Source organism: Geotrypetes seraphini, chromosome 9 (assembly GCF_902459505.1).
Source record: "Geotrypetes seraphini chromosome 9, aGeoSer1.1, whole genome shotgun sequence".
In the NCBI taxonomy this organism is placed as follows: Eukaryota; Metazoa; Chordata; class Amphibia; order Gymnophiona; family Dermophiidae; genus Geotrypetes; species Geotrypetes seraphini.
Genome location: NC_047092.1, coordinates 111,781,647 through 111,795,290, shown reverse-complemented (window position 1 = coordinate 111,795,290; position 13,644 = coordinate 111,781,647). Strand labels below are relative to the sequence as shown.

The 13,644-nt window shown below is 45.8% G+C and overlaps 1 protein-coding gene across 9 annotated transcripts in view; it reads right to left on the bottom strand.

The window, feature by feature from the left end:
- STK25 (serine/threonine kinase 25) overlaps positions 1 to 13,644 on the bottom strand; it is a 407,778-nt gene that overhangs the window by 288,377 nt on the left and 105,757 nt on the right. For 8 of the 9 annotated variants that reach the window (XM_033957946.1, XM_033957945.1, XM_033957950.1 and 5 more), the window contains exon 3: positions 9,653 to 9,709. The exons of the other annotated variant lie outside the window; for it this stretch is intronic. In XM_033957946.1, the coding sequence (XP_033813837.1) occupies positions 9,653 to 9,709 (57 nt within the window). The remainder of the gene's footprint in view (positions 1 to 9,652; positions 9,710 to 13,644) is intronic. 9 annotated transcript variants of the gene reach the window in all.

The window sequence follows — 13,644 nt, the reverse complement described above, 5'->3', positions numbered from 1 at the left end:
ACGGACTCAGTGGGGGTGGGGAACTGTTTTTTGATATATACTGTTTTATTTCAAACATTGTCTTTAATTTCTTTCCTTCTTGGAAGCTTGGGCTCTGTTTTTCAGGGGCTGTGAGGGGGACTTCTGGCCACATGGAGTCCTTCTTGGTGTGGTGGTTTTTGGTCTGTTGGGGGGTTGGGTGGGAGGAGGGAGTGGGGAGTTCAGGAGGGGGGAGGCTCCTGACCTGTGTGTATGTTGTTGATTCATGTGAGGAAGTGATGTGGAGACTGGGCTGCTGGGGGATGGGCTGAGACTCTCGGCAGCTGTTTTGTGCTCTTTTTCTCTTTTGGTATATCTGGTTCTTTTTTCTTTCTTATGCCTGCTAAGAAGGGTTTGAGGTGTGTGTCATGGAATGTATCTGGTATCAATTCTCCTATCAAGAGAACCAAGATCTTGCAGTGCCTAGCCAGACATCAGGCTGATGTAGCTGGACTGCAGGAGACTAAGCTCACTGAACGGGAACATGGTAAATTGTGTCAATCCTGGGTGGGGTAGTGTTACTCGGCCTCCTCCTCCAAAACTAGGGCTGGGGTGGCACTGTTGATCCGCAAATTGGTGTCTTTTACTGCATCTAGGGTCCTCTCAGATCCAGAGAGACACTATGTTATTGCCCAGGGTTCTCTTAATCAGCGCCCTGTAATTTTTATGTCCGTATACGTACCCAACAGTGCACAGCGGTCCTTTTATAGGACACTATTGGGGGTACTGCTGTCTGTACCACAAATCCATGAGTCTCAGAAAATATTTTTGGGGGATTTTAACTCTATACTAGATCCGCTTCTGGATTCCTCTAAGTCTAAGGGATCAACTCACACCTCCGGTAGGTCCGATAATGGGCTTGCCGCTTGGTTGGAGGCTTTGGATCTAGTGGATGTCTGGCGGACCCTACACCCAGGGGAGCGGGATTTCACTCATACATCTAAAGTGCATAATTCCTCCTCTAGAATAGATTATATTTTCCTCTCGCGCTCCTCCTTTTATGCGGTTCATGTGGCTTAGATTGGAGTACTGGCTCTCTCGGATCATACCATGGTGTGGATGGACATCAGCTTCTCGGCTAGCGCCCTGGGGGGAGGGAAGCACTGGCGATTCCTGATAGCACTTCATTTGGACCTGGACTTTAAATCTTACTTGGAGCAGCAGTGGAATTTAATGGGGACCATGGGTATAATGGAACTATGTTTTGGGAGGCTGCCAAGGCAGTGCTCCGAGGGGCTGTGATAGCTTACTGCGCGCGACGTAAGAAAATGCTGGCGGAAAAAATCTTGGTTCTTGAACGCAAGGTGCGGGATAGTAGACTTTTGGTCCTTCAGAATCCTACCCTGTCTCATAAACATGCTTTTCAGATGGCCCAGTCAGCACTCCATGCACTTCTTCATGAGAGAGCCCACAAATCCCTTTTCTATTATAAGTACCGACTACACCGTTTTGGTAATAGGCCAGGTAGAATGTTGGCCCAGATGACTAAGGCGAGGCGGGGTGCCAATTTGATTACCTCGCTTAAAGATGATGGGGGAAGGTTGGTCACGGATCAGTCTCAGATGGAACACTATTTGTCACCTTTTATAGCTCTCTATATACTGCGGAAGTAGTAGGTCGGGAATCTCAGATTCGGGCATTTTTGGAATCTTTGCCCTTACCAAAACTATCAGCGACGGACTCGGAGGTCTTGGCTTCCCCTATAACCCGAGAGGAGGTGCTGGGTGTTCTCAAGCATCTACCTCTTTGTAAATCTCCAGGCCCTGGCGGCTTTGGGGGGGAATTCTATCGTTTTCTTCAGGGGTATGTGGCTGATCCATTACGGGGCTACTTTGAAAGCGCGGCGGAGGTAGGGCAGTTTCCTCTTGGAGCGAACCAAGCGCTGATTACTGTATTGCCTAAACCGGGAAAAGACCCCTTGCTTGTGGGATCCTATAGACCTATTTCGCTTATTAATGTTGATCTAAAAATTTTAGCTCGGGTTCTGGCTAACCGTTTGGCCCAGTTTGTTCCCTCTTTGGTGGGTGCAGATCAGGTAGGTTTTGTGCGGGGGCGATTAGCAGGTCATAATGTTAGGAAGCTCATCCTTGCTTTGGCCCATTGTGTTTCTCGGCAGCAACCAGCGCTGGCTATTAGTTTTGACTCCGAAAAAGCCTTTGATAGAGTAGAGTGGGCTTTTTTATTCCCCTTTTGCGATATTATGGGTTGGAGGGTTCTTTATGAGAGCTCTTGGGGCCCTTTATTCCCACCCAGTGGCGGCCGTATTGGTTAATGGGGTAGCTTCTCCGGACTTTGTGCTCCAGCGGGGTACTCGCCAGGGCTGCCCCTTGTCCCCTCTGCTTTATATATTGTTTATGGAGCCTTTGTTGATTTCCCTTCGATGCCATCCTCGGATAGCTGGAGTAGAGCTGGGGAATTCCTCTTTGCGTTGCATGGCTTTTGCCAATGATATTATGGTAATATTGACTGACCCGGTTTCAGGCCTCCCTAGATTATTGGAGATGTTTCACCAGTTTGGGGAAATCTCGGGCCTAAAACTCAATGTGTCTAAATCGGAGGCGCTTCCTCTTCATATTAGTATCTCGCATGCGTGGGCTGATTTCCCGCTTCGGGAAGCACCACAGCAGGTAAAATATCTGGGGGTTCTGATACCGTCATCCCTCACGCGACTCTATGAGATCAATGTGAAGCCCCTGCTCCGGAGCACGGTTGAGCTCCTCCGCTTGTGGGGTGATTTGTCGGTATCCCTTGCGGGGCATATATTTTTGTACAATATGATGATTGTCCCTCGGTGGCTTTATCTGTTTCAAACTCTTCCGCTGTGGTTGCGGACCGGGGACTTAGCTCTGTTGTATAGTGCTTTGAGGACTTTCTTGTGGCGTGGGCGCCGGCCTCGGCTATCTCTTCGTATTTTGATGTTGCCTGAGTCGCAAGGGGGAGTTGGACTGCTAGACATTCGCGCCTATAATCTGGCTTGTGGGACTAGATTGATTCGGGACTGGTATATGGAGAGCTCCTCTTTTTTAATGATTTCTGTGGACAGGGATTTTTTACACCCTATCTCTGGTTTGTTTTTGTTACATGCTCCAGCTGCCCAGTTGGACTCCGTCTACCGGGGACATGTCGTTTGGTCTTATATGAGGCACATTTGGAAATTACTTTGTAAGCATTTGGGCATTAACTCTAACATAACTCCTCTTCTACCACTGGTGGGTAATTTGCATTTTAAACTGGGCAGTGACAGCAAGGTGTTTAGGATTTGGCATGCACATGGAATTCGCAGAATAGGGGATGCTCTCTCCGATGGGGGCAATCTCCTTTCTTCTGTCGAATTGGGGTCGCTATATGGGCTGGATAGGGTGGACGCTTTCGGCTACTTCCAGCTCCGACATTATGTCCGCAGCTTCTCTGGGGATCGGTTGAGCGGATCTGTGGCACGGGATCTTAGGAGGTGTTTGGCGTTGGGGGAGGACACGGCTCCACATCTTCGCTATTATGTTGATGCTTTGGGGCCCCCCCCCTAAAGACCGAACGGGCTGATTGGTTGGCAGGGGCATGGAGTGCTGACTTAGGCTGCATAGTCCCGTCTGCATTGATCTCTCACTGCTTTGTCCATTTGCGCACCATATCATGTAACATGTTACATAGGGAACAAGAATATAAATTCCTTCACAGGGCTTTTATCTCCCCTCACAGAGCACACCGGGCCGGTATTGCAGCTCATGCGGGGTGCCCCAAATGTCCTGTAAATCCTGTTTCCCTGGGGCATATGTTTTGGGAGTGCCCCTCTGTGCGAGCCTTTTGGCAGCGTGTTTGGGTCTTCTTGTCCTCCTTGGTTCATGGGCTCCTGAGCTGTAACCCTTGTGTAGCTCTTTTTTACCAGGAGGCGGAGCTTCATGGTTGCACTGTTGGGCAGCGGCAGTTGATTTCTAAGGCCCTTTTGCTGGCTAAGAAAGCCATTTTGACTTTTTGGCGAGAGCCGCATGCTCCCTCTTTCTCTCGATGGCAGGGGTCTCTTTATGACTTAGCTCTCTTGGAAAGACGGGCCGTGGGCACTCGGGATGAACGAAGGTGGTCTCGATTTCAGGATGTATGGGAGGAGTATTGGCTGTCCCTTCCCCATCGCGAGAGGAGTCTACTATTGAACTGTTAGCATCTACTGGGGTCTTCTGTCCTCTTCTGTACTCTCCCTCTTCAGACTCATTCTTACTTAGATTCTCTTATGGGGTTCATTTCTCTTTCTCTTTATTTTTTCCTCTTCTTCTTCTCTTTTTGACCTAGTTTTCCTCCCCATTTTGTCTATTTTTTGTCTATTTTGTCTATTTTGTGTATTTCGTATATATATTTCACAGGTCGGGAGTAGGGGTGGGTGGGGGGGTTGGGGGATGGTTTGGATCCGGTTTTCTACGGTGTATTCTAATGTATGTTATAGTATTGGGGTGCTACGATATGTCCTGGGGGGGGGGGGTTCCGAGGGTTTTACATGGAAAATTGTATTGAGCACCTCTTGTTCCTGAGACATCTGATCTTGGTTGTGTTTCTGACCTTTGCTCTCTGTATGCCCGGTAGGGCGGTTTTTTCTGGATTGATGGATGTCCCTTTACTCTGTTATGTTCTGTGAGTACTGGTTTGCTCAATAAAGAAATATTATATATAAAAAAAAAAGAAAGAAAAAGTCATCTTCCACCTCGATACGACCTGTGATATATTTAAATGTCTCAATCATGTCTCCCCCCTCTCCCTACGTTCTTCGAGGGAGTTTAGCCGCAATTTATTCAGCCTCTCCTCGTACGAGAGATCCTTGAGCCCCGAGACCATCCTGGTGGCCATTTGCTGAACTGACTCGACTCTCAGCACATCTTTACGGTAATGTGGCCTCCAGTATTGTACACAGTATTCCAGATGAGATCTCACCATGGTTCTGTACAAAGGCATAATGACCTCGGGCTTCCGACTAACGAAACTTCTACGGATACAACCCAGCATTTGTCTAGCCTTGGATGAAGCCTTCTCCACTTGATTGGCAGTTTTCATGTCTTCACTGATGATCACTCCTAAATCTCGTTCTGCCGTAGTCCTAGCCAAGGTCTCACTATTCAAGGTGTAAGTTCTGCACAGATTTTTGTTGCCAAGGTGCATGACCTTACATTTTTTAGCGATGAATCCCAGTTGCTCTAACAAAAGCAGGTCCTGCGTCATACTGTTGGACAAATTGCTGTCACTTACTACGTTACATAGTTTGGCGTCATCGGCAAATAATGTTATTTTCCCTTGAAGCCCCCGAGTCAGGTCTCCTACGAATATGTTGAAAAGGGTCGGGCCCAAGACCGAGCCCTGCGGCACTCCACTCTGTCTCAATCAGCCATTCCTCTAATGCTGAGATCTTTAGGCTGCCAGCTGGACCGAGGTCGAATTGATCCTCAACCCCTTTACCGCCCCGTCTCCGCAGCATCCATACAAGCCTTAATACTGTAATATTTAGGTTATTCCTTCCTTATAAATCAAAGTTCTGGCTGCTGAATTAGAGAAAGAGAAGTTCAGCTGGCAGGGCTTTGTTTATAAATTTTTATCAACACAACTAATATACTACATTATCCTAAAGCAAAAAATAAATAAATAAATAGAATTTTTTTTTTCTACCTTTGTTGTCTGGTTTCTGCTTTCCTCATCTTCTCATTCAATTCCTTCCATCCACTGTCTCTTCGTCTTCCATTTGCTCTGTTACTGTGCCTCTTCCTCCCCCCCCCAATTGGTCTGGCACCCATCTTCTTCCCTCCACTCCCCCCATAGTCTGGCATCTCTGTCTTCTTCCCTGCCAGCATCTTCTCCCCATTTTCTGTTCCCCATTTCCCTTCAGCATCTTCTCCCCTCTCTTCCCCATTTCCCTTCAGCGTCTTCTCCCCGCTGTCTTCCCCATGTCCTTTCAGCGTCTTCTCCCCACTGTCTTCTCCACGTCCTTTCAGCATCTTCTCTCCAATCTCTCTTCCCCCATTTCCCTTCACCCCATCTTTCTTCCCTTTCTCCCTCCCTGCCCCTTACCTTCGTGGCGCTTTTACCTCCCCCCCTGCAGCAAGAACACCTCTTAGCCACATCCGCCATGCACCCGTGCACCCCCCCCCCCAGACAACAGGCCCCGGTCTGACAGGCAGGAGGAGTGTTTCCTGCTTGCAGCACACAACTGTGCCGACAAACCTCCCTGCCCTTTACATTCAAGGCCAGCAATTTCTAAACTGCCTTCTTACAGAAGCAGGAGCGTTGAAGTTGCATATGGCTGCCGGAAAGGTCGTCTTTGATGCAACTTCTGGTTGCGTCAGAGATGACCTTTACGGCAGCCACATGCAGCTTCAATGCTCCAGCTGCTGTAAGAAGGCAGTTTAGAAATCGCCGGCCACGAAGGTAAGGGGCAGGGAGTAGGAAGGTGTTTAGACTCGGCGGCAGCAGTAAGGAGGGAGGGAGCACGATAGGTGACCGTGCGCGTTCCCTCCCTTAACTAAACTAAACCTTAAGTTTATATACCGCATCATCTCCACGGAAATGGAGCTCGGCACGGTTTATAAGAACTTAAAATATAAGAGAAAGGAAAAGGTTTACATGAGCTTATATATAGAAAGGAAAAGTAAGGGGGAAATTAGAATTACATGTTAGAGAAGAGCCAAGTTTTCAGTTGCTTGCAGAATAATTGGAGGGAGCCCAGGTTCCGCAGCGGGTCGTTCCAAAGACCTGTGATTTTGAAGAGAAGTGATTTTCCCAGTTTACCTGCATAGAGAATACCGTGTAGAGAGGGGAAGGATAGTTTGTATCTTTGGGCGGGTCTTAACTGCAGGGACAAGGCCATTCACCGCTCCACGGAGTGGTGAATGGCCTTGTCTCCGTAGCAACGGTGAACACATTTTTTTTCCCTACCGTTTTGGCGGGTTACCCGCGGCCAGCTGCGGGTAACAGCCACGTGTCATTCTCTAGGAAGGATCAACCTTTTTACCACTTCCACACATCCTAGCCATGAATTAAACATCTTATTTCACCTTTCTAAATCTTTCTGAATATCCGTTGCCAACGGTATATAATTTTGCTGAAACAAAAGTGTCCAATCTGCTCCCAAAAATTATTCCTAAATAGCAAATAGGTTCCTTTACCCATCTCAAAGGCACTGATCTCTGTAATTCCTGTATCTTCTCCATAGAAGCTGATATATTCATTACTTCCGTCTTAAATAGGTTAACTTTAAATCCTGACAGTTGACCATATTCACCCATAATATCCTTAAGAGCCGTTAAGGACAACTCCGAAGCCTCAACAATAATCAATACATCATCAGCAAACAGTGCCAACTTTTGTTCTTCACCCGCCGCCCTCAAGCCTTTTATCTGTTGAGATTATCTTATTCTCTATGCCAATGGCTCAATAACTAATGCAAAAATCAAAGGGGACAGCAGGCACCCCTGCCTTGTCCCTCTCTGAAGTTCAAATGTAGGGGAATAAGACCCATTTATTTTAACACATGCTAATGGACTATTATATAATGTGAATATCCAATCTATAAATCTTTTCCCAAATCCCATACATCCCAACACTGCTTCCTTTATGACAATTCTTATGTGCTTATCCAAAATGTTTAAACCGAATGAAATAAAAAGAAATGAAATATAAAAATATAACTAAAAGTAAGGAAAAAATGAAACTGAAAGGTAGAAAAAAAATTCACAAGTTTGACACACTTAGAGAAACTCTAAAGAACAGCTTCTCATCTCCGCAGAAAACTGATGATCCCGTGAGCTGACATTGGGCATAAAGGTACCAGCAAATGGGTAGTCTTAAAGTTTTTAAGTGATAGTACACTTTTTGACTGTCCGTGCAAGGTTCCTTGGATGATGACAGCCATATGTGAGAATATACTGCCTGCTTGTCCTCGGATAATTATTATTATATTGCTACCTTATTCACTAAAATGGGGACCCAAAAGTGTTTACATGCATTATATGTTAGGGATATTTAATATTGACTTTTCTATTATTTTATTATACAAGTGCTAGCTGCTAAGAAGAAACAGGAACCAACAGTAAGAAGCAATTCTCAGTCTATTACAATTCTCATCAGTCACAACTTATGGAATTCAAAGCAGCCCAAAGTATTAATCTCCCACCAGACCATCAGCTCATATCCGTCTCTTGATGCTACAGTGTTTGGTGAACCCCCCCTCTCCCAATTGCTGTTTTACATACATCTTCCACAAAGGTGGAAGTCCATTTTAATAGTATGTACACAGAGGAAACTCAGATATCCGAGTCCTTTATGGTTCAGTAATACAAGTCACAGGCCATTTTAAAATGAAGTCTTAGAATTAGCAATCCTTCCTTAGTACAACCACAATTGAATAACTGTTTTGATTTTGTTAAAAAAATAAAAAAAATCATTTTGCAAATAAATTTAACATCATCCTGATATCCACACAGTGATGGTTTGCCTCTTGAGGATTCTTGGACTTTGGACACAAACTGAGTTAAGACAACTTTTTAGTTTATGTAAAAATAATTAATCTTGAGAACAAAACTTAGAACACTTTTTACCACCACAAAGTATGGAAAAAAGTGTAATAAAAAGAGAAAACAAAGGACAGCACTGTTGATTTGCTCCCTCTTTAGGCTAATAAAACTGCAGCTGAAAAAGATACTACCTTAATAGTAAAGCTAACAGAATATGTCTTTATCCTTTGGACAAAAATGGAATTAATAAAATATTCTGTCATATAGGTTTTTGTGACTATAGTACAGTCAAACCTCGGTTTGCGAGTAACGCGGTTTGCAAGATGAGCAAAACACTTGCAAATCTTGCCTCGCAAACCGAGCATTGACTCAATATGCGAGCCCCCATCCCCAAGAACAGGCATCGCCCCCCAGAACTGGCATCCCCCCCACCCCCACCCCACCCTAACCCTTACCGCAATCGGGCACCAGCATGCAGCACCAACCCACAGGACATGCCGGTGCCAAAAGAGCCTGCTGCTGATCTCTGCTGTGCCTCGAGCATCTGCACATGCTCAAGGCCTTCTGGCTCCCGCTCTCTCCGAGATTCTAATGAGAAACCGAGAATCTCATTAGAATCTTGGAAAGAGTGGGAGCCAGAAGGCCTTGAGCATGCACAGATGCTCAAGGCCCAGCAGAGATCAGCAGCAGGCTCTTTCGGCATCGGTACATCCTGTGGGTTGGTGCTGCATGCCGGAGCCCGATCACAGTAAGGGTTTGGGCGGGAGGGTTCTCGGGGGTGGGGTGGGCGAAGCCAGTTCCTGGGGTGGAAGTGCGCCAATGACTTCGAGGGGGGGGGGGCTTTTTGGGATTTGGAATGAATCGCCTGCGTTTCCATTACCTCCTATGGGGAAAGTTGCTTTAATATACAAGCACTTTGGTTTACGAGCATGCTTCTGGAACGAATTATGCTCACAAACCAAAGTTCCACTGTATTTTGTTTTTGTACAGCACTGAATGGAAAGCTAGTTTGAATATATTATGGATCAAGTTAATGAAAACCATATTAATACCTTGCACTATAATTTCTTAGAACTAAACTTATAATTATGAATTATAATTATGAATGGAGATTGCAATTTGTTGAAAATAAAATGCTAGATCAAACAACTTACAAGGTCCAGTGCAGAACCACCGCCCAGATACTCCATTATAATCCACAGCTTGGTGCCCTGCAAATAGAGTGAAAATTAAGGAAAAAATTGTTACCTGATAAATTTGTTTCCTTTAAATCCCAATAGATCAGCTCAGGAACTGTGAATGTTATATCTGCCCACCAGTGGATGGAGACAGAAAAAAATCAAAATGGTTCCACGTGATTCATCTCTTAAGGCAGGGGTGTCAAACTCAAACACATAAGGAGCCGAAATCTAAAACACAGGCTAAGTCATGGGCCAAACATTTATTAAGACACTTTGGGGTCCTTTTATTAAGGTGCGCTAATCAATTTAAGTCATCCATTATATTCCTATGGGCATCTTAGCATTTAGCGCACGCTAAATCGGTTAGTGCACCTTAATAAAAGGACCCCTTAGTCTTAGTAGAAGTATAGGGTTACAAACTCTCCAATCCCACACCGGCTCTGTGGTGTACACTAGAGGTCTGCACGGGAACAGGGATCGCGAGAATCCCACGGGGATTCCCCCTAGGTCAACAGGACTCCCACGGGGACCCCTCCAAGGCCGACGGGACTCCCACAGGGATGGAACTGAGTTTCCTATCCCGACTCGAGGCCTACCTTATTTTCAGTCCGGTGCTGCACTGAGCTCCGAGTCCCGACGAATCAGCAGCAGGTCACTAAAGCATGGAGCTCGTCACGTAGGCAGTAAGATCAGCACAGGCACACATTGGTTCAGCTGCAGCACAACGGGCCAATCACAAATGACCTCAGAGTTCTAAGGTCATTTGTGATTGGCCCACTGTGCTGCAGCTGAACCAATGTGTGCCTGTGCTGAGCTTACTGCCTAAGTGATGAGCTCCAGAGGAGGGAGAGCAGGCGACCGAGTTGCTGCTTCTGGGGAGCTGCAGCGCTTCACTTTTCATTGCTTTTGTGCAGCCACCCGAGCGAGATGGCTCTCTGGCTCCCAGCTGCGTACTGCCCTGCCCCCACCTGAGCTGGCCAAAGTTGTGTGGGGTAAGTGGGCACTGGGTCTGGAGAAGGGAAGGACGTCGGGTGTTGGGGGCGGGCCAGGCCCCTGCGCCTCCCCCTCCATGGCTCCCCACTGCCGTGGTGAAGATGGCTGCAGCTCCTGGGCACTGGAGTGGCTAACTGGGAGAGGGCCTACTCCCCCTGCCAAACCACTTGGCAGGAGCTGGCTGGTGCTGCTGAAATCAAGTTAGTGAGAGAGGGGGAAAGGCTTGGTGGGCGCTGAGACTTGGCATGCATGTGACAGATGGGGGAGGAAAGAGAGGAGAGTCAATTTGGTCCACAGGTTAGGCAGGGGTGGGCTTGGGATTGTGGCGGAGAGCTAGGGGGAAGGGAGGGGGAAGTTATATGCAGGCCCGGGTGAGGAGAAGAAAGAGTGAGAGCTAGCATAAAGGGAGAGAGTGAGGTGATAGGGAGAGGAGGGGGGCACAAGATAGCAGAAACAGGCAGTATGGCTAATATGAGAACTAGCAAAAGGAAAAGGTGACGACCATCATGAGGGGTAGGGAGAATGAGGTAATGGTGAGATGGAGCATGGGATGACAGGTGGCTAGAGAATAAGGTGGCAGACAGGCCAGCCATGGTGATAGCCTTCCACTTGGGCAGAGAGAGAGGTAGGGAGAGTGAAGTGGCAGGCTGGATGGTGTGAAGGGGAAGGGAGAGAATCTGGTGACAGGAACAGGTATAAAGGGGTACAGAGATGATGGTGACCGGATCATGGTGACAGGATCAGGGATAAGAAGAGTGTGGTGATGGTGACAAGGAAACAAGTGGGCCAGTGTGAGGGGTAGGGAGATTGTGTTCTGTATGTATGAAAAAGACAGTTTTCTTTTTGTGTTGACTGCAGGATCGATCTGTATTAATCTGGCTTCAGTTTAACAATTGGGTATATTAATGTTCTAATGCTCACTGCAATGTTTATGATAATCCCTTTTTCTAGGTGCACCCTTGCTTTGTGACTCATGGATTATTACTAAAAATATTTTTTTATAGAGAGGAGGGGTATTAAAAAAAGGAGGGGGGTGTAAAAAAAAAAGATTGTATTTTATTGTTGGTTTAAATAAACTAAGGCTTAAAAAAAAAATCAAAACTTTCTGAAGTAATTGCTGCTTTTTATGGGGACAGGTAACTTTAAAGGGGGCTGGGCGGGGATGGAGGGGATTCCTCACAGGGACAGGTGGGATTTCTGTCCCCGCACAACTCTAGTGTAAACAAAATAAATTTTAAAAGGCTTTTCTTCTCTCTTTTAGTTCCTAGTTCATGCTTGCTGTTTAACACCAGGATACACATTTCAAACCTGTAATCACAAAATAGAAAATAAAATTATTTTTTTATACCTTTTGTTGTCTGGTCATTTTGTTTTTCCATCATCTTGGTTTCAGTTTCTCTTTCTCTATTTTTGTCTATCTTCTGCTAATTTTCTTTCCAGTGTCTGTAGTCCATTTTTTCACCTCTTCTCTCTTGTTCCATTCCCTCCTTATGCCTGTTTCCAATATATTTATTTTTCCCATTCCGCTCTCTTAACTTTTTTTTTTTCTTTTTTGCCTCTGTCCACTCAAATCTTGCCCTCTTTCTCACCCTTCTTTTAAAATTTTCAGCTACCTCTCAATTCTCCATCTCCTCTCAGTCCCTAGCTCTCCCATTTCCTTCTATTACATTACATTACATTACGGATTTCTATTCCGCCTATACCTTGCAGTTCAAGGCGGATTACAAAAGAATTGACTGGACATTTCCAGAGATGTAAACATTTCAGAGGAGATTACTGGACATTTTCCAGTGAGGATGCAATTTTTTTTTTTTTTGGGTAACTGGAATTTTCTGGATGAAGGTGAGAGGTTGGTGAAGTGAGCTGGTGGTAGGTAAGGGGGTTAGGATTTTTGGATGAATTTTTTGAAGAGCAGGGTTTTGATTTCTTTGCGGAACGTTTTGAAGTCGTCCGATGTTGTCAGCAGGTTGGTGACGGATTGGTTGAGTTTTGCTGCTTGAGTTGCCAGAAGGTTGTCGAACATTTTCTTGCGATGTGTGCCCTTGAAAGGGGGGAAGGTGAAAGGGTTAGGGGTTCTTCTGTGTCTTTTTGAGGAGATCTGGTTTAAGCGGTTGGTTAGGTAGGATGGGGAAGAGCCGTGTAATGCTTTGAATAATAGGCAGTAGAATTTGAATTGAATTCGTGCTTGTATGGGTAGCCAGTGGGAGTCTAATAAGGCAGCTGTTATGTGATCATATTTTCTAAGTGAGTAGATTAGTCTGAGGGCGGTGTTTTGTATGGTCTGGAGTTGTTTTAGCATAAAGGCTGGACAAGGGAGATATAGGGAGTTGCAATAGTCCAGTAGACCTAGTACTAAGGATTGTACTATTAGTCTGAATTGTGTTTGGTTGAAGAATTTTCTGATTTTGCGTAGGTTTCTCATGGTTAGGAAGGCTTTCTGTGTCGTCTTGTTGATTTGGGAGTGCATTGTGCAACATCTGTCTATGGTAACTCCTAGTAGTTTTAGTTCGAGTTGTATTGGGTATTTGGTGTTTTTGATTATCAGTTCTGTGATGGTAGGGGTTTTGGCCTTTTCAAGCAGGAGGAATTTTGTTTTTTCTGGGTTTAGTTTTAGTTTGTGATCCATCATCCATTTTTCTACTGTATCTAAGGTTGTTTCCAGCTTTTCTGTGGTGGTGGGCTCTAAAGGGTCGAAGGGGAGGAGTATGGTGATGTCATCTGCGTAGCTGAAGGATGTGACTTTTAGTTTATCTAAGGTGGCTCCTAAGGAGGAGATAAAGAGGTTGAAGAGTATAGGTGAGAGAGGTGATCCTTGTGGTACTCCGCAGGGGTTTGCCCATGGCTCTGATTTGGTATCGTTGTATTTTACCCTATAGGTTCTTGATTTGAGGAACCCTTGTAACCAATTGTAGACCTTGCCTGAGATCCCTATGGCCTCGAGTATCTGTAGTAATAAGGTGTGGTCAACTAGG